Source organism: Ylistrum balloti, unplaced genomic scaffold, assembly GCF_031769215.1.
Source record: "Ylistrum balloti isolate Yb309-2 unplaced genomic scaffold, AGI_CSIRO_Ybal_v1 Utg370298, whole genome shotgun sequence".
Taxonomy (NCBI): domain Eukaryota; kingdom Metazoa; phylum Mollusca; class Bivalvia; order Pectinida; family Pectinidae; genus Ylistrum; species Ylistrum balloti.
Window position 1 is genome coordinate 120,418 of NW_026782224.1, and position 25,358 is coordinate 145,775.

At 35.8% G+C, this 25,358-nt stretch overlaps 1 protein-coding gene across 1 annotated transcript in view; it reads right to left on the bottom strand.

The window, feature by feature from the left end:
• The window catches only part of LOC132553151 (adenylate cyclase type 9-like), a 58,933-nt gene extending 38,677 nt beyond the window's left edge, over window positions 1-20,256 (bottom strand). Inside the window, exon 1 of the mRNA XM_060217373.1 lies at window positions 18,795-20,256. Within this exon, the coding sequence (XP_060073356.1) occupies window positions 18,795-20,256 (1,462 nt within the window). The remainder of the gene's footprint in view (window positions 1-18,794) is intronic.
• Between the last annotated feature and the right edge of the window lie 5,102 nt (window positions 20,257-25,358).

Below are 25,358 nucleotides of genomic sequence, written 5' to 3' on the forward strand. Positions count from 1 at the left end.
CCCCCCCAACCTCCATTTTTTCCTTTTTCATTCCCCTATTCCTAGCCGTTAGTCACCATAACAATCATGTCCCACACCTCGAATCTTCTTCATTTTTGTCTGTTTCACCTGTCTCAGTCTCATCCCATCCCATTGTCAACTAAGCAACAACTCCATTTCATTCTGACCATCTCCCTCCTTTCTTTCATTCTGACCATCTCCCTCCTTTCTTTCATTCTGACCATCTCCCCTCCTTTTTTTCGTTCCAACTCTCCTCCTATATCCCCTTCTCAACACAATCCCCCTCTTCCAACTGTCTATTCTGTGAGGGTTGGGGATGAGGGTGTGGAAGGGAATGGGAAAGCTTCAATACAGGAAATCCTACCCTATCTAATCTACACTCACGACACGCTTCACTGATTTGTTTCATTTTTCAATTCTCGCACATTAAACAGCAAAAAGTGATTCCAAAAATAAAAATCTTACTTTATAACCTAAACAATTCAATAAACGTGTTTCTTCACTGTTGAAGTAATTAGGTTATACTAAACGACACAACGATAAATTTAAAGATTTATGAACTTTTTATTGGTAGGCAAATCCATTATAAAAACATTTTCTTATTCTGTTGATTAAAGAATTAGTTGAAATCAAACATTGTTAAGCTACCTCCCCTATTTCTTACAGTAGACTCATCCACATCAAAGAAAAGAGAAATGCTTTAACAAACTGAAGGAGTCCAAATCAATAATTGTTGAATAATTTGTCTTCCATTGAAGACAGACTTTCTATTCAAAGCCAACAGTTTGTTTCCTGAGGTTGATATAGGCTGTACAAATCATATCTGGACCATGATAAGGTGTTGAACTTTCAATGAATTTTGTTGATATTAGAGCTTAACTCCATCCAGGGAAGAAAGTAAACATCAATAAAATATTAACTCAATCGGAATATCGGACTCTTCACGAATTCTTGTTTTCACAACCCAGTTAACTAAACTTTATCTAAACTTTAACAATAGTTTGATGTTTCTTGCATTTCTGAAAGTCAGTTTCTACTTTAAAATTTTTCAAAATATGTAGACCACCAGAAAATAACTGCAAGGCAAGTTTTAATTTTCAACAAATTTGATCTTGGCATATTTTATATTTTCTAATCACGGGGACCACAATTCATGTCTTTCTGATTTTTTGTGTAACTATGCTATTTTTCCATTTTAGTCCCATTCCGACTCTGCCAATGATATTATTCTCAAATTTTCAGTTTGCCTTAATGAATCTGCATTTCCATTAATGTCCAATTCCCTTCCTTCTGTAATAGTGTACATTCAACATTCGGTATGTAGTATCATTTGCCAAAAGTCTTTCTGTGTTCTTACAGAATGTATATACATGTATATACCCTACATATGTAACAACCTAAGTGTTCCCCTCAACTTATTTCTGGTAGCAGCACCTTTTACCAGACGTTTTTCAGTGAAAAGAAATATATTCTGAACTACTGTTGCCTACAGTTTATTTCATATGTCATGCATTAGTATATACATCCACTTCCTGACGGTATAGCTCTGGATTTATACAGGATTTTGTACAAAGTCTATTGGTATTCTAATCCTGATTTCCATGATAAAGGACAGCCTCACCATATTTACTTTATGTTAAATCAAGTGCGTGCAATGAAGTATATAAAAGTAAATCAACTGATTCCTTGGCTCCATGTGAACACTGCACTATTGCTTAAATAAACAAGATGCCCAATGGGCCTGCATCGCTCACGTTGTATCAATGTTCATCAAAAATAGGAACAGTGTTTATTACAAATACATTAACATGTACACCATTGGTATTCAAAGAGGGCACATGCAATCAATTTTAACTGATGTCCGCAACGATCAGCTGCTAATATTCATCAATAAACTTACATTATGGCCTGGATGATAGGCAAATAGCATTTTTTTCCCTCAAAACTTGTTGGGCTTATACACACCTTTTCACCGAAGATCTTGCTTCTTGGACTCTTGGTGTATCAGAAGAAGACTTTCACAACTAATGACAATTTGACCCCTTTGATCTTGAATATGATTCAGTCATTTCTTTTTTGAAAACATTGTCAGACCTCATGCTAGTAGGAACCTGCAAGCCAAATACCAATGGTCAAGGTAATTTCTCTTTGTTGAGCTTCATCCTAAAAAACCTGTCAGACAAATACCATGCCTCTCTGCATTAGGGTTAGTCATAAGATGTTGCTCTAAGTTTTTAACAAATTTGACCCCTGTGACCTTTAAAAAGGGTCAAGGTAATTTCTCTTTGTTGAGCTTCATCCTAGAAAACCTGTCAGACAAATACCATGCCTCTCTGCCTTTGGGTTAGTCTGAAGAAGTGAAGTATGTAAAGGTTTTCACAATTTTGACCCCTGTGACCATGAATATGGGTCAAGGTAATAATATGTTTTCAAATTACTTTGTCGGGCTTCATTCTTGGAATCTATCAGCCAAATACAATGATTCTGCACCTTTAGGTTTGTTAGAAGAAGTTGTTTCAAAGTTTGACCAAATTTGACTCTTGTGACCGGGAATATAGGTCAAGGTCATTTCTATATGCAAATTTAACCAAGCTTCATCCTAAGAACCTACTAGTCAAATATCGTGTGTCTGCACTTTTTGGTTAGTTAGAAAAAGTTGTTGAATAAGGGTCATGGTCATTTCTTTTCACAAATTTTGTCAGGCTTCATCACAGTCACACACCAGCCTAATACCATGACATATTGTTTGTTAGTTATTGAGAAGTTGCTTAAATAGAAAAGTTGACACTTGAGGGATGCCTGAAGCCACAACACGGCATAAGCTGAGGATGAAAGAAAACTATAATTTACCAACACTGTCAAGGCTTCATCAAGGTTGTATACATGTGTATATATACATACTGTGTTCCATTTGTCATTATTAAACCAAATTGTGTATAATACTGTATACAAAACACTGTGATTCAATCTGTATAGGAATATAGCTATATATAGTTTCAGCTGTTCTCATATTTTAGTATTCTGATGTCAGTATTTGATTATGTGGGAGTTTAACAGAGATTTTGGTTTCAGATGGAAAATATTATATATATATATATCAATGTTAATATAACCAATAAAGTGTTACCAGATGGTACACTGGAAATAAAACTTGGGTGACAGAACAATAATGAAGTCCCTTTATCTGTCGTATCAACTGTATACTACCATCACGTACAACAGTGTATACTACTAAACAAGTAAAAACAGCAAGATCAGCTTCGTCTCAAAATTTACTCCAAATTCTGTCATAAATGGGAATGAAGAAGTTGTTACAAACCAAGTCAGTGACTAACACACACCCACACCACACACACACACCCACACCCTCCACCACACACACACCCACACCCTCCACCACACACACACACCCACACCCTCCACCACACATACTCACACACACCCTCCACCACACACCCACACCCTCCACCACACATACTCACACACACCCTCCACCACACACCCACACCCTCCACCACACATACTCACACACACCCACATCCTCAACCACACATCCTCACATACACCCACACCCTCCACCACACACTAACACACACCCACACCCTCCACCACACATACTCACACACACCACACCCTCCACCACACATACTCACACACACCCACATCCTCAACCACAAATACTCACACACACCCACACCCTCCACCACACATACTCACACACACACACACCCTCCACCACACATACTCACACACACCCACACCCTCCACCACACATACTCACACACACCCACACCCTCCACCACACATACTCACACACACCCACACCCTTCACCACACATACACACACAAACACCCTCCACCACACATACTCACACACCCACACCCTCCACCACACATGTTCACACACACCCTCCACCACACATACTCACACACACCCACACCCTCCACCACACATACTCACACACACCCACACCCTCCACCACATACACACACACCCACACCCTCCATCACACATACTCACACACTCACACCCTCCACCACACACTCAAACACACACACACACTCACACCTTCCACTACACACTCACACACACCCTCAACCACACACTTACACAAACCCACACCCTTCACCACACACTCACACACACCCACACCCTCCACCACACACCATTCCATTAAAACAAACTGGGATAATACTATCTAGATAACAAGTACAAGACCACACACTCACACACTTGTTTCTCTCACACCCTTCACTCACACACCATCTCTCATTAAAACTTTTTTCTCTGGATCAATTCTCTCTATCAGCCCTTTTTTCTCTCTATCAGCCCCTTTTTTCTCTCCATCAGCCCCTTTTTTTCTCTCTATCAGTCCCTTTTTTCTCTCCATCAGCCCCTTTTTTCTCTCTATCAGCCCTTTTTTCGCTCTATCAGCCCCTTTTTTCTCTCTATCAGCCCTTTTTTTCTCTCCATCAGCCCTTTTTTCTCTCTATCAGCCCCTTTTTCTCTCTATCAGCCCTTTTTTCTCTCTATCAGCCCCTTTTTTCTCTCCATCAGCCCCTTTTTTCTCTCTATCAGTCCCTTTTTTCTCTCCATCAGCCCCTTTTTTTCTCTCTATCAGCCCTTTTTTCGCTCTATCAGCCCCTTTTTTCTCTCTATCAGCCCTTTTTTTTCTCTATCCGCCTGAGAATCAAACTGGCACAGCTGGGAAGCAGAGGAAACTTACAATTTTTATAGAAAGATCCATGGTTCTAAAGAAATTAGCAAAACAAACTTTGACCATCAAAACGAAACATAACCACCTGGCAGAAAGAAACCTTCAGTTTTCTCACAGTGAAATTCCATAACAAACAGAGTGCTAGAGTACTGAATTACTGGTAAGGTATCTCAAGCCAAGTCTTTGTTCTCTACTTTGTTTCCATTTTATATATATACTGCACTGTGAACAGACACAAACAAATACATAGAAAATTCAACGGGAGAGTACACAGGATAAGTATTCAGTGAAAAGAACAGAAACATGTTAAGAGTAATTGAACAATCAGCTGGCTGTTAATGATCGGAGTACACTTACACAAACTACCTGTTTTTACCATACACATCCGTCACTCACCAGCAATTTTTTATTTGATACCGGTTACTTCCAATCAATAGACTAAACTAAAAATAAATTCCAGTTAGTTGTACCACCTATAGTTTACCAGCTTCTGATCAATACAGTATATATACCAGGCTTATCCAAGGGCACCTAAAATCACACAAGTTTAAAGTCCACATTCACTTGATTTAAACATGTAAAAAATTTGTTCCAGAAAATGGACGACAATGTTGTATAGCATATTCTACTTGACTGAGTAAGAATGAAAGACTGTCATATCAAAATTGTGCTGCGTTTATTTATTTGCTTTAGTCACTAAGGAATATATGAAAAAACCAAGAAAAAGTCAATACCTGCTCTAATTTGTGTTTTTCACTTTTTCTGGGACAAGTACCACTCAAGTGATTTTCTTTCATATCATAAATCCAGAATTCGTAAAACTACTTGTTTCCACTATGTATACCAATAATATTACCGCTTTCAAATTTTGATGGAAACACATTTTCCTGAGAATTTATAAACATACAGCAGTCTGCTGTAAATAAAGTAGAAAGAAACATTGTAATTCAATAATTTGCCTCATAAATTCAAATGTTAATCATATATGCAATGAATGCCATTGTCCTGACCCATCTTTTAGCTCATCACATTCAAACCAGTAGACCTATTAATTTTCAGTTTTTTCTATACACACCTTCCTATTCCAACAAATACTTTCAGAAAATTTTAAAAGGAAACTTCCACAGGAAAGTGCATACCTGAATTTTTACAGCTACTTTGTCAATCCTACAACAAGTCCATGAGACCTGGCCCCACTTGTATAAAACATCTCAGCTTGAGATTTACTCAAGTCGAGATTTTCCTCAGCTAATATCTCCTTGAAAATATCTTGTATGGAAATTCCTCAAGGAATTTCAGGACATCCTAGCCGAGGACTTCCTCCTGTTCCTTGAGAAAATTTTATACAAGCTGTATATGCTGACTTTAACCTGAATGTCTAGTGTAAGCACACTGAAATGTCATAACCTGTACACAGTTGACTTATTGCTGACTTTAGCCTGAATATCTAGTGTAAACACACTGAAATGTCATAACCTGGACACAGTTGACTTATTGCTGACTTTAGCCTGAATATCTAGTGTAAACACACTGAAATGTCATAACCTGGACACAGTTGACTTATTGCTGACTTTAGCCTGAATATCTAGTGTAAACACACTGAAATGTCGTAACCTGGACACAGTTGACTTATTACTGACTTTAACCTAAATGTCTAGTGTAACCACACTGAAATGTCATAATATGGACATGGTTGACTTACCACTGATTTAACCTGGAATGTGAAGCATGGAACACTAATAAATATGGTGTCATAAAATTCAAGTTGTCTTGGTCAGGGGAAACATTCCACATTTGAGGGAATGACCAGCATGGAAAGCCAAAAGCGTGTGTGAAGATATGAGACTTAAAGAAGTAAAAGTTTATTAAGGAAGAACAAGAGATATAAATATTATATTGTCTTATAATAGTAGAAATGAGAACATTCCATGCACAGTTCCCTCTGCCCCCCCCCCCCCCCCTTTCCCACCCCCGAACTGTAGACAAACTTTTAAATATGTGGAGATATGTTATAAACACATAATTTTGAAGAGAGAAAAAAGAGGTTTCAGATACATCACAAATCAATATATATGAAAGTATTAAAAGGCAGAAAAATAAATCCCACAATCTTTATCAATATAAAGCAAGATAAGAGATTTCTTGAGCTGGATAATGGCTTAATCTCTTTCATTCATTTTTTAATACGTTTTGTAAATTCCTTTAAGCTGACATCTACATGTAACCATGCATATCACGGTGACAGAATTGATCACAAAGCACTGATTTAGATCAGGGTCTACCAGACCATGTACAGAATCTCTAGACCAGCTGTTATATACAGTCCCAGGTCATCACACATTTATCTATAATATCTTAAAATCTGTCTGCATTCTAAGTGCACTTTTCATCCTGTCTTGTTTTATACCACAAATGGGCCTGTAACATCTCATCTATAAACACTCTCATCATAAGATCAGCTATCAACTGAAATCTTTTTCTAAACAGATCAATATACAGAGAAAGTGGAAGGTTTAATTCAACCTTATATCATATTGTTCAACTTCACTCAGTGTTAATTTCACCCTAAAGTACCTACAATAAATATTTTAGCTTTGTCATCAAATTGTCACCAACATCCATTTATTTTCTTCGGATTCATCAAATTGCAAAAAAGAAAAATTTACAAGGGATAAAAACAGAATAATGTTACAAACAGTTAAAAGTCTGGGAATTCCTATCTTGCAGGAGTTTCCATATATACTTAATACAAGTGGTATACAGATCAAAATTTCTATATAAGTCTACGGTAATTAATTATCTACTGAATCCAGGTCAACTACCACCTCTTTTAAGTGATCAATACTGACCAACAAAATTAATCCGTGTTGATTATATCTATTAATCTGTTAGAAAGACTGTAGCACTATTGATCCCGTGTGGCCCTTTCATCTTACTATACTCCTTGCTAAAAACAGCAAATTCTCTCTTTATTAGAAAGCAGATGGAACTGCAGTATAAACACGTGTCCGACCCTAAACTCAAGCCTTACACTGATAATGAATTTCCGTTTATTGGTTTAAAACCAACAATTTGCCAATGAAATATGAATAAATATTTCGAACTTGACCTTCGTCTCTGACCTGATGCCCTTGGCCTGTGGTCAGTCAAATTCTCATTTGATTTCAGTTCATAACCCTCCGTAATATATAAGTAAATATACATCTCTAGCATTTAAAATCAGATAGTCTTTGCTGTATATTCCCATTCCTATATATAGTAATGGTGACCTTGACCTTTAAGCATGAAAAACATTTGAATTGCTGTAAAGAAGCAGCAGAGAAAGTCTGATTGTAAACATATTAACAGAACTAAGCACGTTTGCGGAAACAAATTTTCTTCCAATACAGTAACTATAACCTTGACCTTTGACCTTAGGACCTGAAAATCATTCCCATTTAAACATTTCCTTCAAAGAAAATGGGGTAAAGCTTCAGGCCAATTGGCCCAACAAAACTGGAGATGTATGTACTATACTGAAACAAAAAACAGACAGATGGACAGACACCCTGATTATAATAGGGCACCCGCATCTTAGACTTAAGAATCCTAGTTAGGTTTGAAATAAATGAAATTAAATCTGTTGAAAATCAATCAGGACAAATTTGCCTAAAAGCACAAAAAAAAAGAAGATATGAATCCTTTTCACCAATGAGATGATATGGGTAAACCATTGATAGTATATCTATAGGTCTACAAGGAACATGATGCTTCATATATTTTGATAGATTCCAGAGACAGCAGTCCATGCAATGGCTAAGAAAGAGCCAAAATTTTAATTTGATACTGATAAACATTGGAATATCTCTATTTTGTGTTATACTTGATAGCACTACTGTGAAATACCTGTGATTAATTTCTAAAAAAAAAATGGTTACCACTACACTGGATTATGAACAAATACATATGTACGTACCCTGTTGAAGCACGTCAGAAGATGTAAAACTGAAATACTGCTATAATACCTTGTTATGTGAAGATATTGGATAACAATGACAAGTCCAGATGCTATCTATTGCTAGTGGACACATGCGTACACAGAACAGTAAACACAGGGAAATCCCCAGAGGAGTTCAAGGAACTTCTATAGAAGTTCCTCCAAGGTTGTGGCCTGGAGCTGAACTGTCACTGAGGAGCTGTCACAGATAGAAACCAATTACTTTAAACAAATCACCAGCAGATTGTTGGAACAGCCTTCAGGCTAAGGAATCAATCAGTTTTCCTGGAGCCTGTTGAAATTTTCTCTTTTTAATATTGCATTTTAGCACTAAATCAACTTGTCAATATTCCTCTACCTTCACTTTTACATCTTAATTACATTATTTTAGCACTAAATCAACTTGTCAATATTCCTCTACCTTCACTTTTACATCTTAATTACATTATTTTAGCACTAAATCTACTTGTCAATATTCCTCTACCTTCACTTTTACATCTTAATTACATTATTTTAGCACTAAATCAACTTGTCAATATTCCTCTACCTTCACTTTTACATCTTAATTACATTATTTTAGCACTAAATCAACTTGTCAATATTCCTCTACCTTCACTTTTACATCTTAATTACATTATTTTAGCACTAAATCAACTTGTCAATATTCCTCTACCTTCACTTTTACATCTTAATTACATTATTTTAGCACTAAATCAACTTGTCAATATTCCTCTACCTTCACTTTTACATTATTTTGAATAATCACTATAAATACGTAGTGTACTTGGAATAATTTTTTTTTACATTTTATCTGAAACTGATGTAATTCAGAACTCTCTCCTATTTAGAAATGGCACTTCCAAAATTGCTTGTATAATTATACATGTGGTATCTTTGTATTGATGATTTGTTAATAAAACCTTTTCCAAATCAGTTTTATTTGTAAATATCCTATGTTGACGTGTGAAATTTATATAAATTTCACCTTGTAGAAATATTTCCACGTAGCCTTCAGCTTATAAAGGGCCTCATTTTTCGACAGAAACTTTCTCTAAATGTGATTATTTGCTAGCTCACATTTAATGTCAGAGCTTGAGGTTATTAAATATTTTTTCACAATGTTGTAGTTTTTGTCACAGATGGAGTCAATTTTCTCTGTGGTTGACATTTCTTCACATTTTCATCTGATGAAATTTGACCAGATTTTCTTCTCTTAACTTAATTGCTGCAATCTAGGTAGCTGTAGAACTGAGCACCATCACCCTAAGGAGAATACATGTAGTACATTCTGTGCCATAAAATGTGATGTGAGGTGGCACTTATGGTAATTACATGTGTTAAAAGGTGTGGATATCAATGTCACATAATCTTCTCTGTTGTAAAAAAGAAACACAACTCCAAATCTATATTTCTACCTTGGGTTATTAGATTTGGAAAAAGCTGTAACCAATTACAAAAGCTGAAAGATATTCTTCACCAATATACCTTAATTAAAGATCTATAAAACTGATGTTCTTTAACTCTGGTGGTTTTTACTTCTCAACTGCAAGAAGCTGAAAAACAAAATGCGCAAAAGGCCGTTACCAATGTGGCTGAGTTCCTGGACAAGACATTTTACCTTAATAACTCTTGATGTCAAGTGAAGTATCTTGTTCATTAAGGTAGCCACTAACTACTACAAGGACTTTAAAATGACACTGGCTGTTCATGAGGCAAGAAACCTAACAAGCAACATAAAAAGTACATGGAAAGACACAAAACTGTACAGCAAGTGTGTACCCCAAAAATTATTTCAAAATGTGCACACCAATTGTCTAACAAACATAGCATATTGCACATATTATCACACTGTTTAATATCACTTTACTGTTTAATATCACTTTTCACTGCCATCGTGCTGTGATAAATAGAACATGATATAATGAGGAATCCAATGAAACTTGTTCAAAACAATATGTACAGGCTGTATTGATTTTGTCAGTTCAAATCTGTGAAGTCTGCATTCCAGCTAACTGCAAATCATCCTCGTATTTGGAATTTGCATGTCCTGACTTTGAGCATGCAGCACTAGCTAGCACACGATAGAACCAATTACTTTACAGCTATTGGTTTAATGAGTTATTAAAGCAACACAAATGTCATTATCAATGGGGCCATCACCTAGGATCTGTTCAAAAGAGTTTCATAATGGGAAGTAATACAATTATACAATACTGGTGGAAGTCAATCTACAGAGATAAAATATCGATATAAATGGAAAAGATTAAAACTGGCAAATTAGTGAAAACCTTGGGCTAAAATTCATTCTTTATCAGAATGCATTACATTATGATTGCTACTCCAGCTCCGTAACAGATACTTTTCACCTATACACCAAATACTGCATGTTTCATGCACTTTGTAGACACTTCACAAGCACAAACAAAAACAAATTTCAATAACATGGCCTCTAGAACCCTAGTTCTAAAATTACAATCTTATGTATATAATGATATATTATAATATAATGATTGCGTCTATCCTTAATCACCTACCTTACTGTTCTATTATACACACACATAGAAGTAGGAGCAGACAAAAGATTCTTATACTGCAATACAACATTCTTACAAAAAGACTTTTGTAACAACAACAGTATCAATGAATCTGATAAATGCTCTCTGAAAACAACATTATTGGACACAAAATTAAAGGGCAAAAACTCTGTAAATAAGGGGTTTCAGGTACTGAATTCAGTATGCCATATATCCACTTAGTATGACCAATGTATACACAAAGTTTCATGATCCTTGCTGAACTATGACTATGGGCAAAGTTATGCTCCAGACATGAAGGGATGGATGGACAAAGACTTTATGCTTCCCCCACCCCAAGACAAATATTTATTTTGTTTCTTAAGAATTGTGACTGAAAATATCTATATTTTCCTCGAGTGTGACAGAGAATATTAATATTTTTCACGAGTGACAGAGAATATCTATATTTTTTACATGAGTGTGGCAGAGAATATCTCTATTTTTCATGAATGAAGCATGAGATAAGAAATATGAAAGATGAATAGTTCAACCAAAAGGAAGTATTTCTATTGCATGTAAATCAACTGAACACTTATCAGACATACTACTGATTCATATATATATACATTGATATTTAAATTTAAGTTTGTTGGGTTTATGGCCCTTTGAACACGTAAGGTCATGGTCATATTTAAATGAGGATTTTTGTAGTAGCTGGTGGCTATCTAACTGAACAGTATATGGGAGGTCCATCATATGCTATCCAGAGTAATGTGGAAAAAGTGTCTTGTCTTAGGACACCACCACAACAGCACAGACTGTATCTGAGCCTCTTGAGAAACACAAACTGCCATTGGTAGGTTACATGGAATTGCACATCTTGGACCTTCACCTAAAGATATTTAGACCTGAACAGTAACCAAATGAGCTATTGCAAGCCCCTAAAGGCACTGAAGACATACTTTAATTTCAAACTAAAAGATAATTTCACTATTTCATTTTCTGTTTCCTGACTAAAGTACACTTCTAACTGAGGAGAAAGCACACATACATGAAACTTGTATCTCATATCCAGTAGAACTTAACACCAATCACTTATACTACCTGCCCAGTAGATAAGGTTGTTTTCATCAAACAAATGCATTAGCCAGGGTACCATTGAACACTACCTTAATTTATCAACAACCTTCAAAAATACTACTCATAGTCAAGTCAATATAAATCACACTATTGTAGACTCAATTTATAAATTAAAGTAAACCAGAAGGAAGGATTCTTCAGAATGGCATAGCTTGTTCCTAATAGACCACGCATGTACTTAACTAATTCTTCATTATAGAAAACTCACACCATCAGACAAAAGCCAACTGTGATTTGAATGTATCTTAATATTCACATGGTCGTCGGAGACCGATTCCAGTTATAAGTTCTCTCCCCTAAGTAAACATTATGAATTTATCTTCCCTGAATAAATTTTACAGGTATAAATTTTTTCCTCTGGATAATCTTGAAGTTTTCTTATTCAAGTCAACTTTACACCTTCAAATGACCTTCACAGACAGATTTTGGTCTTTCCCTCGGATACCAGTTCACAGAATATCATAATGTGTTAGAAAACTTAAGAACACAGTGTCCAGTGATATATAATAATGACCACCTTAATCTTAGACACAGTCTACTTTTTGATAGGCTAGTTGGTATGCATGGCTTTGATCTCATCTCTAAGCATGTTGTAATTTATGCATTTAAATTCTGAAAACCACTGTGCCCAGTCCTGTAAGCAGCATGTCCCTCAGATGATCTATGGTATCTTAAAATACTTAGGAAAAGCTTTGTTATATTATTCAAGGTCCTGCGACAAAATTAAATCTTGCATATGTTACACATCTGAGTATAAATCTTCAAAGTTCACATACATGAATATAAACATTTACAAAATCAGATGTTCACACCAACACAGATCATACTTCAAACTCTGATGTAAATTCCTTTTTCCAATACATGTATTTTCTGTATCACATGTATTTTCTGTATCACATGTATTTTCTGTATCACATGTATTTTCTATATCACATGTATTTTCTGTATCACATGTATTTTCTATATCACATGTATTTTCTATATCACATGTATTTTCTGTATCACATGTATTTTCTGTATCACATGTATTTTCTGTATCACATGTATTTTCTGTATCACATGTATTTTCTGTATCACATGTATTTTCTGTATCACATGTATTTTCTGTATCACATGTATTTTCTGTATCACATGTATTTTCTGTATCACATGTATTTTCTATATCACATGTATTTTCTGTATCACATGTATTTTCTGTATCACATGTATTTTCTGTATCACATGTATTTTCTGTATCACATGTATTTTCTGTATCACAGTCAAACTTGCCAGTAGGAAGTATGGAATCAGTTATCGAGTGATTACTACAAACACTTGCACACAAAGGTCATTATCAAAGTTCTCTATAACTAAGACGAACATATAAGCTAGGACTTTTCCCTACTACACTTTTACTGAATTCATTATCGTTACCCAAATGTGGTCAACCTATAGCACAGTTATATGCAATGGTATATAACAATAATATTTTCACATCTGTCAACACAATGCCCAGCTCCTTAAATTATTGATATCAGGTTCCTAATGGAATGATAAAACGGTAAAATATAACAAGGTTTTTACAGACTAAAAATATAATTAATTAAAAAGAAACTTCAACAATCAATAGTTTTCTTTGATCATTCTGTGTAAAACATCCTAATCTCACCTGGATCAATACATCACTATTAACACCGGTCATTAACTGTACATTCACTCATCCACAATATAGAGCTACTTACCTGATCTATTTTTATCAGTTTGTATACAAATATTGTGATAATCATATTTAATATTTTCTTTTTAACCTTTGAGTTCACAAATATGTCCTTGTTGATTGTCTTAGATGTCTATAACGACTACAGTGCATCTAAATCCTATCAAGTGCATGTGTTTCTAATTCATTAGGTGTGAATTGTGAACTTTACATATCTATTCTTTTATCACTATATATTAATTACGATAATTAAATGGTAGATTCCAAGGTGCTTATTGAAATCTTATCTTTCTAATTCTCATAATATTGACATTTCTCGACAACAAATTTTACAATGAGTATATTAAGGTAACACCACTATATCTTTCTAAATGTTACAATTTTTAACAATTCAATACTGATGTCTTACATGTACATATGGATATTTCATGTCTACATTTATATATATGTATATATTTTTTATGACAATTAAATTAACCTCATAAATATATATATCAATATTTCAAACTTAGATTAGATTAGATAAGAAAGCATAAACGGTTGTTATTTACAGACCTCTGATGTATGCAAGTAAAATAACTGCATGCATGATTAAATATATAAATTTTTAAAGAAGCTATTATTCCAAGATTCATATAATTTGCATCGTTTCCAATCTTTTTCACTAATGAAAGCCTTAAGCAAATGGCTAACATAACTGACATATAAAGACCTTGGCCTAAAACTAGGAAAGAATTTTGACATAATTTTAAAAAGCACATGTACAACTAAGTTGATTTCATTAATACCATACTGATGTGTCTACTGTGGTCTCTAACGGGATTCTAAGAGATTGATTCATGTTTCCTTTCAAGACAATTTGTCTATCTTATACCATATAGGCGATCACACTTTTGTTTACTTACTATGATACACTCATTAAACATGTAAAAACTGATTTAATTTAGTACAATTTTAACTATTAAAGATAAAATATACTAAATGTCTAGATCCACCTGAAACTTATGTCAAGATACACCTGTAACCTGCATTCAGGTCTACCTGTAACTACAGATTTACCTGTAACTACAGATATACTGTAACCTCCTGATTTACCTTTAACTACAGATATACCTGTATCCTTCAGATTTACCTGTAACCTGCATTCAGGCCTACCTGTAACCTACAGATTTACCTGTAACCTACAGATGTACCTGTAACCTACTGATTTACCTGTATCCTACAGATTTACCTGTAACCTATGTCAAGATCTACCTGCAACAGGCTGTCAACCAAGTCTTCTCCAAAATAAAGGAGGAATATAGAAATATTTTTTCAACAAATATAGGGTTTTTTTTGATAGTTTTGAGGCAAAATATAGGAGTTTTTTGATAGTTTTGAGGCAAAATATAGGAGTTTTCCAAACGGAAATCATTTCATTCAAAGGCAATTATACTAACAATTCCTACATTCACTTACTGTTTCTATATTAATCAATGATTAAAAACTACCTTAAAGTAACCATTCACTTCAACAGCATCACAATCCAGACAGAGAGCTGCTGCATAGCTCATCATCATCATCATCATCAACATCTGAATGGGCACCTAAAAGGCCAATATCCTGTTGTACTGCCTTGCAAAGTGTCCATACAGGTGATAAAGAGATGCACTGAATCATTTTCTGGTGGCTGGTGATGCTGTTAAAGACTTAAGAATTCTCTAACTTGTAAAATAATGCAGCCAAAAGCAGTATCAAAGAAATATTTACAATCTCTACATGTATCAGCGACAAATTTCCTGAAAAATATAGGAAATATAGGTCTTTCAAAATAAAGGTTTTTAAACCAAAATATAGGAAATATAGGACTATAGGAATTGGTTGACAGCCTGCTGTAACCTACAGTTTACTTATAACTTTGTCAAGATGTACCTGTAACCTGAATTCATAACAACCTGTTAACTACAAATTTATCTGTAGCTTCTGTCAGGATCTATCTGTAACCTACAGATTTACATGTTACCTACAGCTTTACCTGTTACCAACAGATATACCTGTAACCTATATCAGGATCTATCTGCAACCTACAGATTTACCTGTAACCTATGTCAGGATCTACCTGTTAACTACAGATGTACTTGTAACCTACAGGTTTACCTGTAACCTACAGATATACCTGTAACCTATATCAGGATCTATATGTAACCTACATATTTACCTGTAACCTATGTCAGGATCTACCTGTTAACTACAGATGTACCTGTAACCTACAGGTTTACCTGTAACCTACAGATTAACTTGTAACCTACAGATTTACCTGTAACCTATGTCAGGATCTACCTGTTAACTACAGATGTACCTGTAACCTACAGATGTACCTGTAACCTACAGGTTTACCTGTAACCTACAGATTAACTAGTAACCTACAGATTTACCTGTAACCTATGTCAGGATCTACCTGTTAACTACAGATGTACCTGTAACCTACAGATGTACCTGTAACCTATGTCAAGATCTACCTGTTAACTACAGATGTACCTGTAACCTACTGGTTTACCTGTAACCTACAGATTAACTTGTAACCTACATATTTACCTGTAACCTACAGATTTACCTGTAACCTATGTCAGGATCTATCTGTAACCTACAGATTTACCTGTAACCTATGTCAGGATCTACCTGTTAACTACAGATGTACCTGTAACCTGCAGATTTACCTGTAACCTATGTCAGGATCTACCTGTAACCTACAGATTTACCTGTAACCTATGTCAGGATCTATCTGTAACCTACAGATTTACCTGTAACTATGTCAAGATATACCTGTAACCTAAATTTAGACCTACCTCTAATCTTTGGTAACAGAAAATCAATGTCTTATTTCCTTACTAATGTTTCCATTTGAATACAAGTGCACATGTACCAGAATGGTGAATTATTGATCAAAGTAAACCATCGTTAATCTTGATTCACCAAATGGTAATAGGAATCCTTTCCACTGTAAACATGCACTCAACATAATTGGATAAAAACCCTGAATGGGACGATAGCCTTTAATTAACTTGTCTTGGAAATATATAATTAATCCCATGGAAAGGTAATATACAAAAGATACCATAATTGGTGCATTATTTCCAATTATAAGAATAAATCGTATAATTCTTCTATTATGCTGCTTTTGCTTTTAAAAACAAAACCTTCTTTCCCCCTAAATCAACACAAGGCCCCTGTAATCTTGCACAAATGATTTTGTAATTCAACCTTACATTAACATCAATCAATATCTATCATACTGGATACAGTTTTCTAAACACTGATAACAAGATAAGACCTCTACCACGTGAACCAGGTACACTTTCCTTCACCTTGTGAACAAGATATGAACCAGGTACACTTTCCTAGACCTTGTGAACAAGGTATGAACCAAGTACACTTTCCTAGACCTTGTGAACAAGGTATGAACCAGGTACACTTTCCTACACCTTGTGAACAAGATATGAACCAGGTACACTTTCCTACACCTTGTGAACAAGATATGAACCAGGTACACTTTCCTTCACCTTGTGAACAAGATATGAACCAGGTACACTTTCCTAGACCTTGTGAACAAGATATGAACCAGGTACACTTTCCTACACCTTGTGAACAAGGTATGAACCAGGTACACATTCCTAGACCTAGTGAACAAGATATGAACCAGTCAGTTTCCTTTATCTAGTAAACTAGATAAGATTTCCACCATATGAACCCATTTCCGTTGAACAAGATTATAACCTCCATTGTTGTAACTTGTTTTATATTCAGTGAAGAAGATAAAGACCTCCATTAGTTGAAACCATAAGACTGAGATGTAAACAACCTCCATCATACCTGTTCATGTTTTTTTAAAACCAGGTGTATGAGGTCATGACCTCCATCTCAGTTCTGGTTTTCTTAACATAGTGAACAAGGTCAAATCCTCCATCTCATCCGTTCAGGCTTTCTTAACCTAGTGAACAAGGTCAAAACCACCATCTCATCCGTTCATGTTGTTTTGACCTAGTGACCTAGTTTTTAATGTGTTTCATATCATTTCATTTCATCAGAAGCTGTAAGAAAACTTATGCTCCAATTAACCTTACAGCCAAATGGCATTCCCTATCACATTTCTCTTGGATATCATTAATACAACATGTCCTGATTATATGTCTCCCTGACACGCTCAAGCTAGCTTTAGCACACAACACAGGATAATGACCCCACTACCTGATTTTTAAATTACAATTTCTTTGTTTTATTATAAAGACTAACTTAAGTGTGAATAAAACTTAAATGTGAAAGAAACTGACAGGAAACTTAATTTCAGTTTTACAAATACCATTATATATCGTTCATTTTGTGTTAGGTTTTTTTTTTTTATCTCAGTCTAAAAATCCGAGACTCTGTCTGAAGCTTTTGATCATAAATGAATGTTTCACAAATTGCTGACACTATTTTAATCAATTGCATGAAGCTGTCATGGTTGTCTGTGAATTCATCATCATGTAGAATTTGTAAAAAGGAATGGGTGATTTCATTCACTCAGCTGACAGAGCATGCTTCTGATTGTTGTGTTGGAGACCTGGGGTCCTTATTCATGTAGGGCACTTGGTTGTAACGTGGTTTTCCTTGTGTTTTCACAACCAGCCACAGCTGAACTTAACAATTAAGTCTGTAATATAATACATGCAAAATTGATAAATGTGGTATTTTGTTAATCAAGTTCTGCAATAGTTTAGAATTTGTCTTACCTGCAATATCCTCTCCCGGTTCTACTTCATATTCGTCATCCAGGAATCGGAGTGATGATTCGGAGATGTGCACCTTTCCTGGCAGACCAGATGACTCCATGGTATTAGCAAGGGTGACATCGTTTGACCAGACATCGAATTTGAACCTCCGGGTCCCAACAATTCCACAGAGAACTTTACCAGTGTGTACTCCGACCCTCATACCAACTGATTCGTTGTTGTCCTCGTCGAACTGCTGTATAGCCGTGATCATTCCCATACCCATTTCAACACAACATTTTGCATGATCAGCTCTCTCCTGTGGACAGCCAGATACACAGTAATAACAGTCACCCAGTGTACTGATCTTTTCACACCCATTTTCCTGACAAAGTTTGTCAAATCTACCGAACAAATCGTTTAACAACCCTACCAAATGCTCAGCTGTCTTGTTTGAACTCATCTTTGTAAAACCAACAATGTCTGCGAACAGAATACTGACATTGTCCATACTATTCATATTGAATGGTCGGAACACGATAACACCCTTCTCCTTTTTGGTCTTGGAGTTCCTTTTTCCTTGACCAGGATCCACTTCTTCTTCCGTCTTGTCTTCTCGGGTGGCCATGACCTCATCAGCCACCTTCTTCGGCATAAGAGAATGAATCATTTGCTCCTGAACTTGTTTTTCTTTGTGCAACTCTCTTCGAGCCATTACTGACTGTCCGATTTTCCAAAATGTGCTTCTACGCCTCACTTGTAACATAATAAAGATGTGAATTCCTATCAAATGTATACAAAGATGCAGAAGTACCTTACCAATTATAAATGTAACCTCCTGTGCTTCCGGATGCTGGATTGTTATCAAAACTTCGTAAATTATGGAATGCACGACACCAATTCCGACCGCAACAAATAACGGCATTGGTATAACTGTGTACATCATGAGAATAAACTCTATGGACGCTGTGAACATGGCCACAGTTGTCAACTCCATCTTAGAAAGAACAAAATGAAGCAAGATTCCAATACATAATGTAGCCGATACTAAAATTGATGTGTGGAGATAAAATTGTTCATAGAATTTAGTAAACGTGAACCAGAGAACCACAGCAACTATAGCCAAGATCACCAAGGTTCCTGCAAGTAGCTGTAACCAATGGTGAACTTTGCTCGTTCCGAAGAAAATACACCAGGCAACACATGCAACAATGATATAGCACAGAGAATATTGGAACCTTCTTCGTGTCTGGGGAAAATAACTTTTCCATTGTTCATTTTCAAGAGCATCTGAATCAAATTTGGGATTCCACCAACTCCCTGATGCTCGTTCAAACAGACTTGGCATCCCTCCTTTCGAGTCTTTCCCCGGGGGTGTGATCTCCCCCATGTCAACCTGCCCCTCAGAATCTTCCTTGTCAGAGCCCCCAGCACCGTAGTGAACACTTACTTCCATGTTCTGTGATTTACCGTTACTCGACATACTTTGGAGCAGAAGTTGAATCAATTAGGAACAGCGTGTTCCTGGCAGGTACCCGTCAGGTTTTAAAACTTCAAACCGCGACCGAGGTCATGTCAGAATGTTGAGGCGAATAAAAGAAATCATACCTGCTCATGACTTAGACAATTTTTCTTTAAAACCAGTCTAGAAACACATCCACAGGCTTACAATCCACGATCGTGTGCACGATGTGTATTCGTCGGTCCGTTACTGCTTCCTACACACACATAATACACGAGTCACTTTTTTTACATTGATCTAGACCTCCGATTAATCCACACACACCCGGCAGGGCTAGACATAAACTTCTGAATACCGATCTTAACCCTACTTCATTCCATTAATTAATAATTAATCCCACTTAGTTATGTGCATAATGACGACTTCCAAAGCCTCAACAAACATTTCACTGCCGTTGTATTTTCTACTCCGGGTCGGCAGACTGCTGTGTGTGTTGTTTTGTGTTAGGGAATAAGGTCAGATAGCGGGAGTAGGTTTAACTGATGGAACAGCCACACACAACTGGATACAACGAATGCTCCCTTCCTGTTTGTCGGTGCGCTCGAATTCTCTTACTCATGTTCTAAAAATTGTACACGACCTTTTAAAAGATACGCTTAATAGAAATTAAACAAACAATCCATTAAATTCATTTCATAGCTGTTTTAAATGTTTAAGATTTCAGATGGTTGATTATCTAAAGCGATGTTTTGAATGTTTGAAATTCCATGAGATTCATTATTTCAAAAGATGTTTGATTGTTTTTATAATTTTAAGAGAAGTTTGAAATTTTAATGAATAATAATGAATCACATGGAATCTTGCCCAGTTAAAACATCTGTTAAACTCATTAATTACATGAAATCTTAAACATTTGAAAAAAAATCTCTTATAACCACAAAGCACATACAGTCTTAAACTTTTAAGACATGTCTTGAAATCATTAATAAAATTGAATCTAAAAAAAAACCAACTTCTCTTGAAATAATTTATTCTATTTTATCTTCATATCATGTCTCCAGCTTGATTCGGAAGCCAGAGATAAGCATGGGCAAATGGAAACATACACAAGAAAATCGATTTCACCTAGGATATTTGTCGTGGTTCCTTAAGATTGTAACAATAGACAAATAATTTAATACCACGTGTTAATACAACTTTAGAGTTAGAAATAGTAAAACCAAACAATGAATTAGCTGTTGCTTTTTCGCCTCTCTAAATGTTTTTTTTTGTAAAAGACTTTATTTAGGGGTATAAATAGTTATATCGTTGCTTTATTTCATAAACCGATATTTTATATGCTGTTTAAACGGAATACTGTACCGAGCTCTGAAAAGTTGTTCAACGTTATGGAAATTGATAATATCTCCATTTGTGACAGCGACATTCACATGACGTCTCGAGCGACACTGATTTAAATACCGAATTACCTGCTCGCTAGGGGAAGAACACTACGGTAGACCAGGGATCAAATTCAATCATACTTGTACGAGAGTTCTACATGATTTCTTTCTTTGCATTTAACTGGATACCACAACAAGAATAACCGCTAGTTTTAAGTCAGGCGATCTATATGTCAATTCACTAGTTTTAGAAAAGACAGGTAGATTTAAAACATGAATAATGTAATTTTTCCTTATTGTTTTATAATCAATTTCGTCACTCAAAATGTTTTACAGAAAAATAGTAAAACATGCACTATTTTTACGGTCAGTGTAGAAAAAAAAGTTATGCACAAAATTTCTCTTCGGTTACAGCACATTAGAAAAATCCATCTATGAAACATTGCTGGCAGAAAGAACACATGTTCTTTTAATCGAGCTTCTGCCGATTTCGAAAATATCGGTAAAGACAAACGAGGACAGATTCTTAACGTATTCGTTTCAAGTTAAGTATCTTCATAAATACGACACTGTAACACGCGTGTATATATATGAAGAGGTTTTAGTAAAACCTGTCCTTGCATGTTTTTGGCATTTACAAATATTGGCAAGATGAAATGTAAATAGACAAGACACTTGTCTTCTAGATAATTTCACACCTCGACCCGTGTGTGTGTGTATATGTGTGTGATTGCCGCGTATAGATAATGAACGGTATCCTTCAGCTATACAAATAAAACATTTTAATTAAAAGTAAACAACGCTAAGTCGTATGTCAGCAAATTTGATTCTTTAGTAAATCTTACGACAATTTTACAATTTTAGATATCGAGAGGAATTAAAAAGCCCCTAATATCATGCTTCGGAACAAATACAAGAGAGATGTGTACTATATTAATTTTTGCATACAAGCCCTCGAATTTACCTATAGAAAATCCTTAATACTAAATACACATATAAAATTAATTTAGTGGCTGTCAACTTCGTGCGAGAAAAAACACCTTCTGGGTATACCATATTACAAAGGCGTCTTGCACGTTCGATGAGGAAAGCTGATTTGGTCACTCTGCGTTCTGAAAACAAAACAAATTCTGTTGGCATTCATTATCCTATGAACGTTATCGTTAATATGCTTCTCTTGGTCGCTAATAATCCCATTTTTCTGAATTATTACTGCAACGCGCTAATCATAACCTCGGGACAACTTCCAGTCTCCATCTAAACACAGATCCATAACGGTACAAAAAGGGATACAAGCCAAGGCCAATCACCTCATGCCACATACAAGGGATACAAGCCATGGCCAGTCACCTCATGCCACATACAAGGGATACAGGCCATGGCCAGTCACCTCATGACACATACAAGAGATACAAGCCAAGGCCAGTCACCTCATGCCTCATACAAGGGATACAAGCCATGGCCAGTCACCTAATGCCACATACAAGGGATACAAGCCATGGCCAGTCACCTCATGCCACATACAAGGGATACAAGCCATGGCCAGTCACCTCATGCCTCATACAAGAGATACAAGCCATGGCCAGTCACCTCATGCCACATACAAGTGATACCAGCCACGGTCAGTCACCTCATGCCACATACAAGTGATACAAGCCACGGCCAGTCACCTCATGCCACATACAAGGGATACAAGCCACGGTCAGTCACCTCATGCCACATACAAGTGATACAAGCCACGGTCAGTCACCTCATGCCACATACAAGTGATACAAGCCACGGTCAGTCACCTCATGCCACATACAAGGGATACATGCCATGGTCAGTCACCTCATACCATATACAAGGTGTAACACCCATGGTAATTTATTATCTCAGGCCACAAAATACGAATACAAGTCATGGTCATTCATCTTACCACGCCCAATACAGTGTAATTTGATTTTGTTATATACCAGTTCCAAAATGCAATGAACCGTGAATATGTTCAGTTGTACGAGGAATTTGATTGTGGTAAACGAATTCAGTGGAAATTCAGCAGAGATATAAATTAAAAGTTCTTTTTCTTTTTCTTGCTAACTGTGGTCCTTAGAGACGTGCTTCAACAGTCTACCTTACTACCCCAGACCTACATCAAACTCAACCTATGTGTTAATTATACATGGGCAAGGTTTTTTTCTGTTTCACACGGAATGCCAAATCACTTCATCAAAAATGTATATTTTACATCGGCATACAATCGTATCACCCGGCTAATACATAAACAAGGGCATTAAATATATCAGAGTTGTGTGTACAACAAATACAGCTTTTATTACAGGTGCAACTGCATCCTACCTGGTACCATTGGCTGACAATATCGATGTTGATCGGAAAAGTCATACATGTTGCATTAAACAGCGCTTAGACTCATCGTGATTTTTATTGCAATATATTCAATATGAATTCATCATCGTGTTCACTCACCTGTATGATACAAAATAGATAAAGTGGATGTGTACGAATACTATAAATGTGTGTGTGTATGTTTGTTTGTGTGTGTGTGTGTGTATAAGAGTGTGGGTATGTGTGTGTGTGTATGTAAGGGTCTGTCTGTGTGTGTGTGCGTGTGTGTGTGTGTGTGTGTATAAGAGTGTGGGTGTGTGTATGTGTGTGTGTGTGTGTGTGTGTATGTAAGGGTCTGTCTGTGTGTGTGTGCGTGCGTGTGTGTGCGTATTTATTAAAACGTATATCCGTGCGTGTACTGGAGTGTATGTGTGTGCTAGAATGAATACAAAATCATCATCATAAAAGTGTACAACTGTCGTTGTCATCAGACGGAGAATGTGATGTAATAATGTAATTAAAAAACGAAAAATCAACAATTGTATTAATAGAACATTGAGAACAATCACATGAAAGCGATGTACACAGGTCAAAAATTCTATTTTTAAAACAATTTTATGTTTTTGGCAACTTCTATTTCAACCTGTAACTGAGTCACTCTATACACGTTATTACCTGTCTAACTTGCCTACGTGATAACCATTGGGTTTGTGTTAAATCTGGCCTGACCTTGACTCAGGATTTGAAATATATATACTATATTTAGATATACATTAGCTATTTGTTACTATTTTTAGACATATTTCGTGTTTCATTGTTGTTCAGTGTAAAAGTGCACGGCATAGGTATAATTTACCTGTGATTGAAATTCCTAGGCAAATTTCCAAGTAAGGGTACTGAAGGCCCTCATCTGAAAATTAAGAAATGATGTGACAATGCAATACGACTCCGTTTTAAAATCTCGAGTCTGACATTTTCTACACTTACAAATGTAACAACATATCCTGATCAAATCTCGTTATGTTTGCAATGTGTTTTAATGTCACGGATAATCACGTGACTTGAAATAACTATACATATCTATCACTATATATAATGTATCGGTGACACATGAATTCCGTCAACTTCTTATAAAACCGAAAGCAGATTTACCGCGGGAACGGCAAATATTTCAACAAAATATGATTTAATGATATTAAAGTAAATGTCCTTTGCAGCGGCCGTAGTCTACTACATGTATTACTTATGAAGTAAGGTCCTCTATAACGGCCGTAGTATTACTTCTGAAGTAAGGTCCTCTATAACGGCCGTAGTATTACTTCTGAAGTAAGGTCCCCTATAACGGCCGTAGTATTACTTCTGAAGTAAGGTCCCCTATAACGGCCGTAGTATTACTTCTGAAGTAAGGTCCTCTAT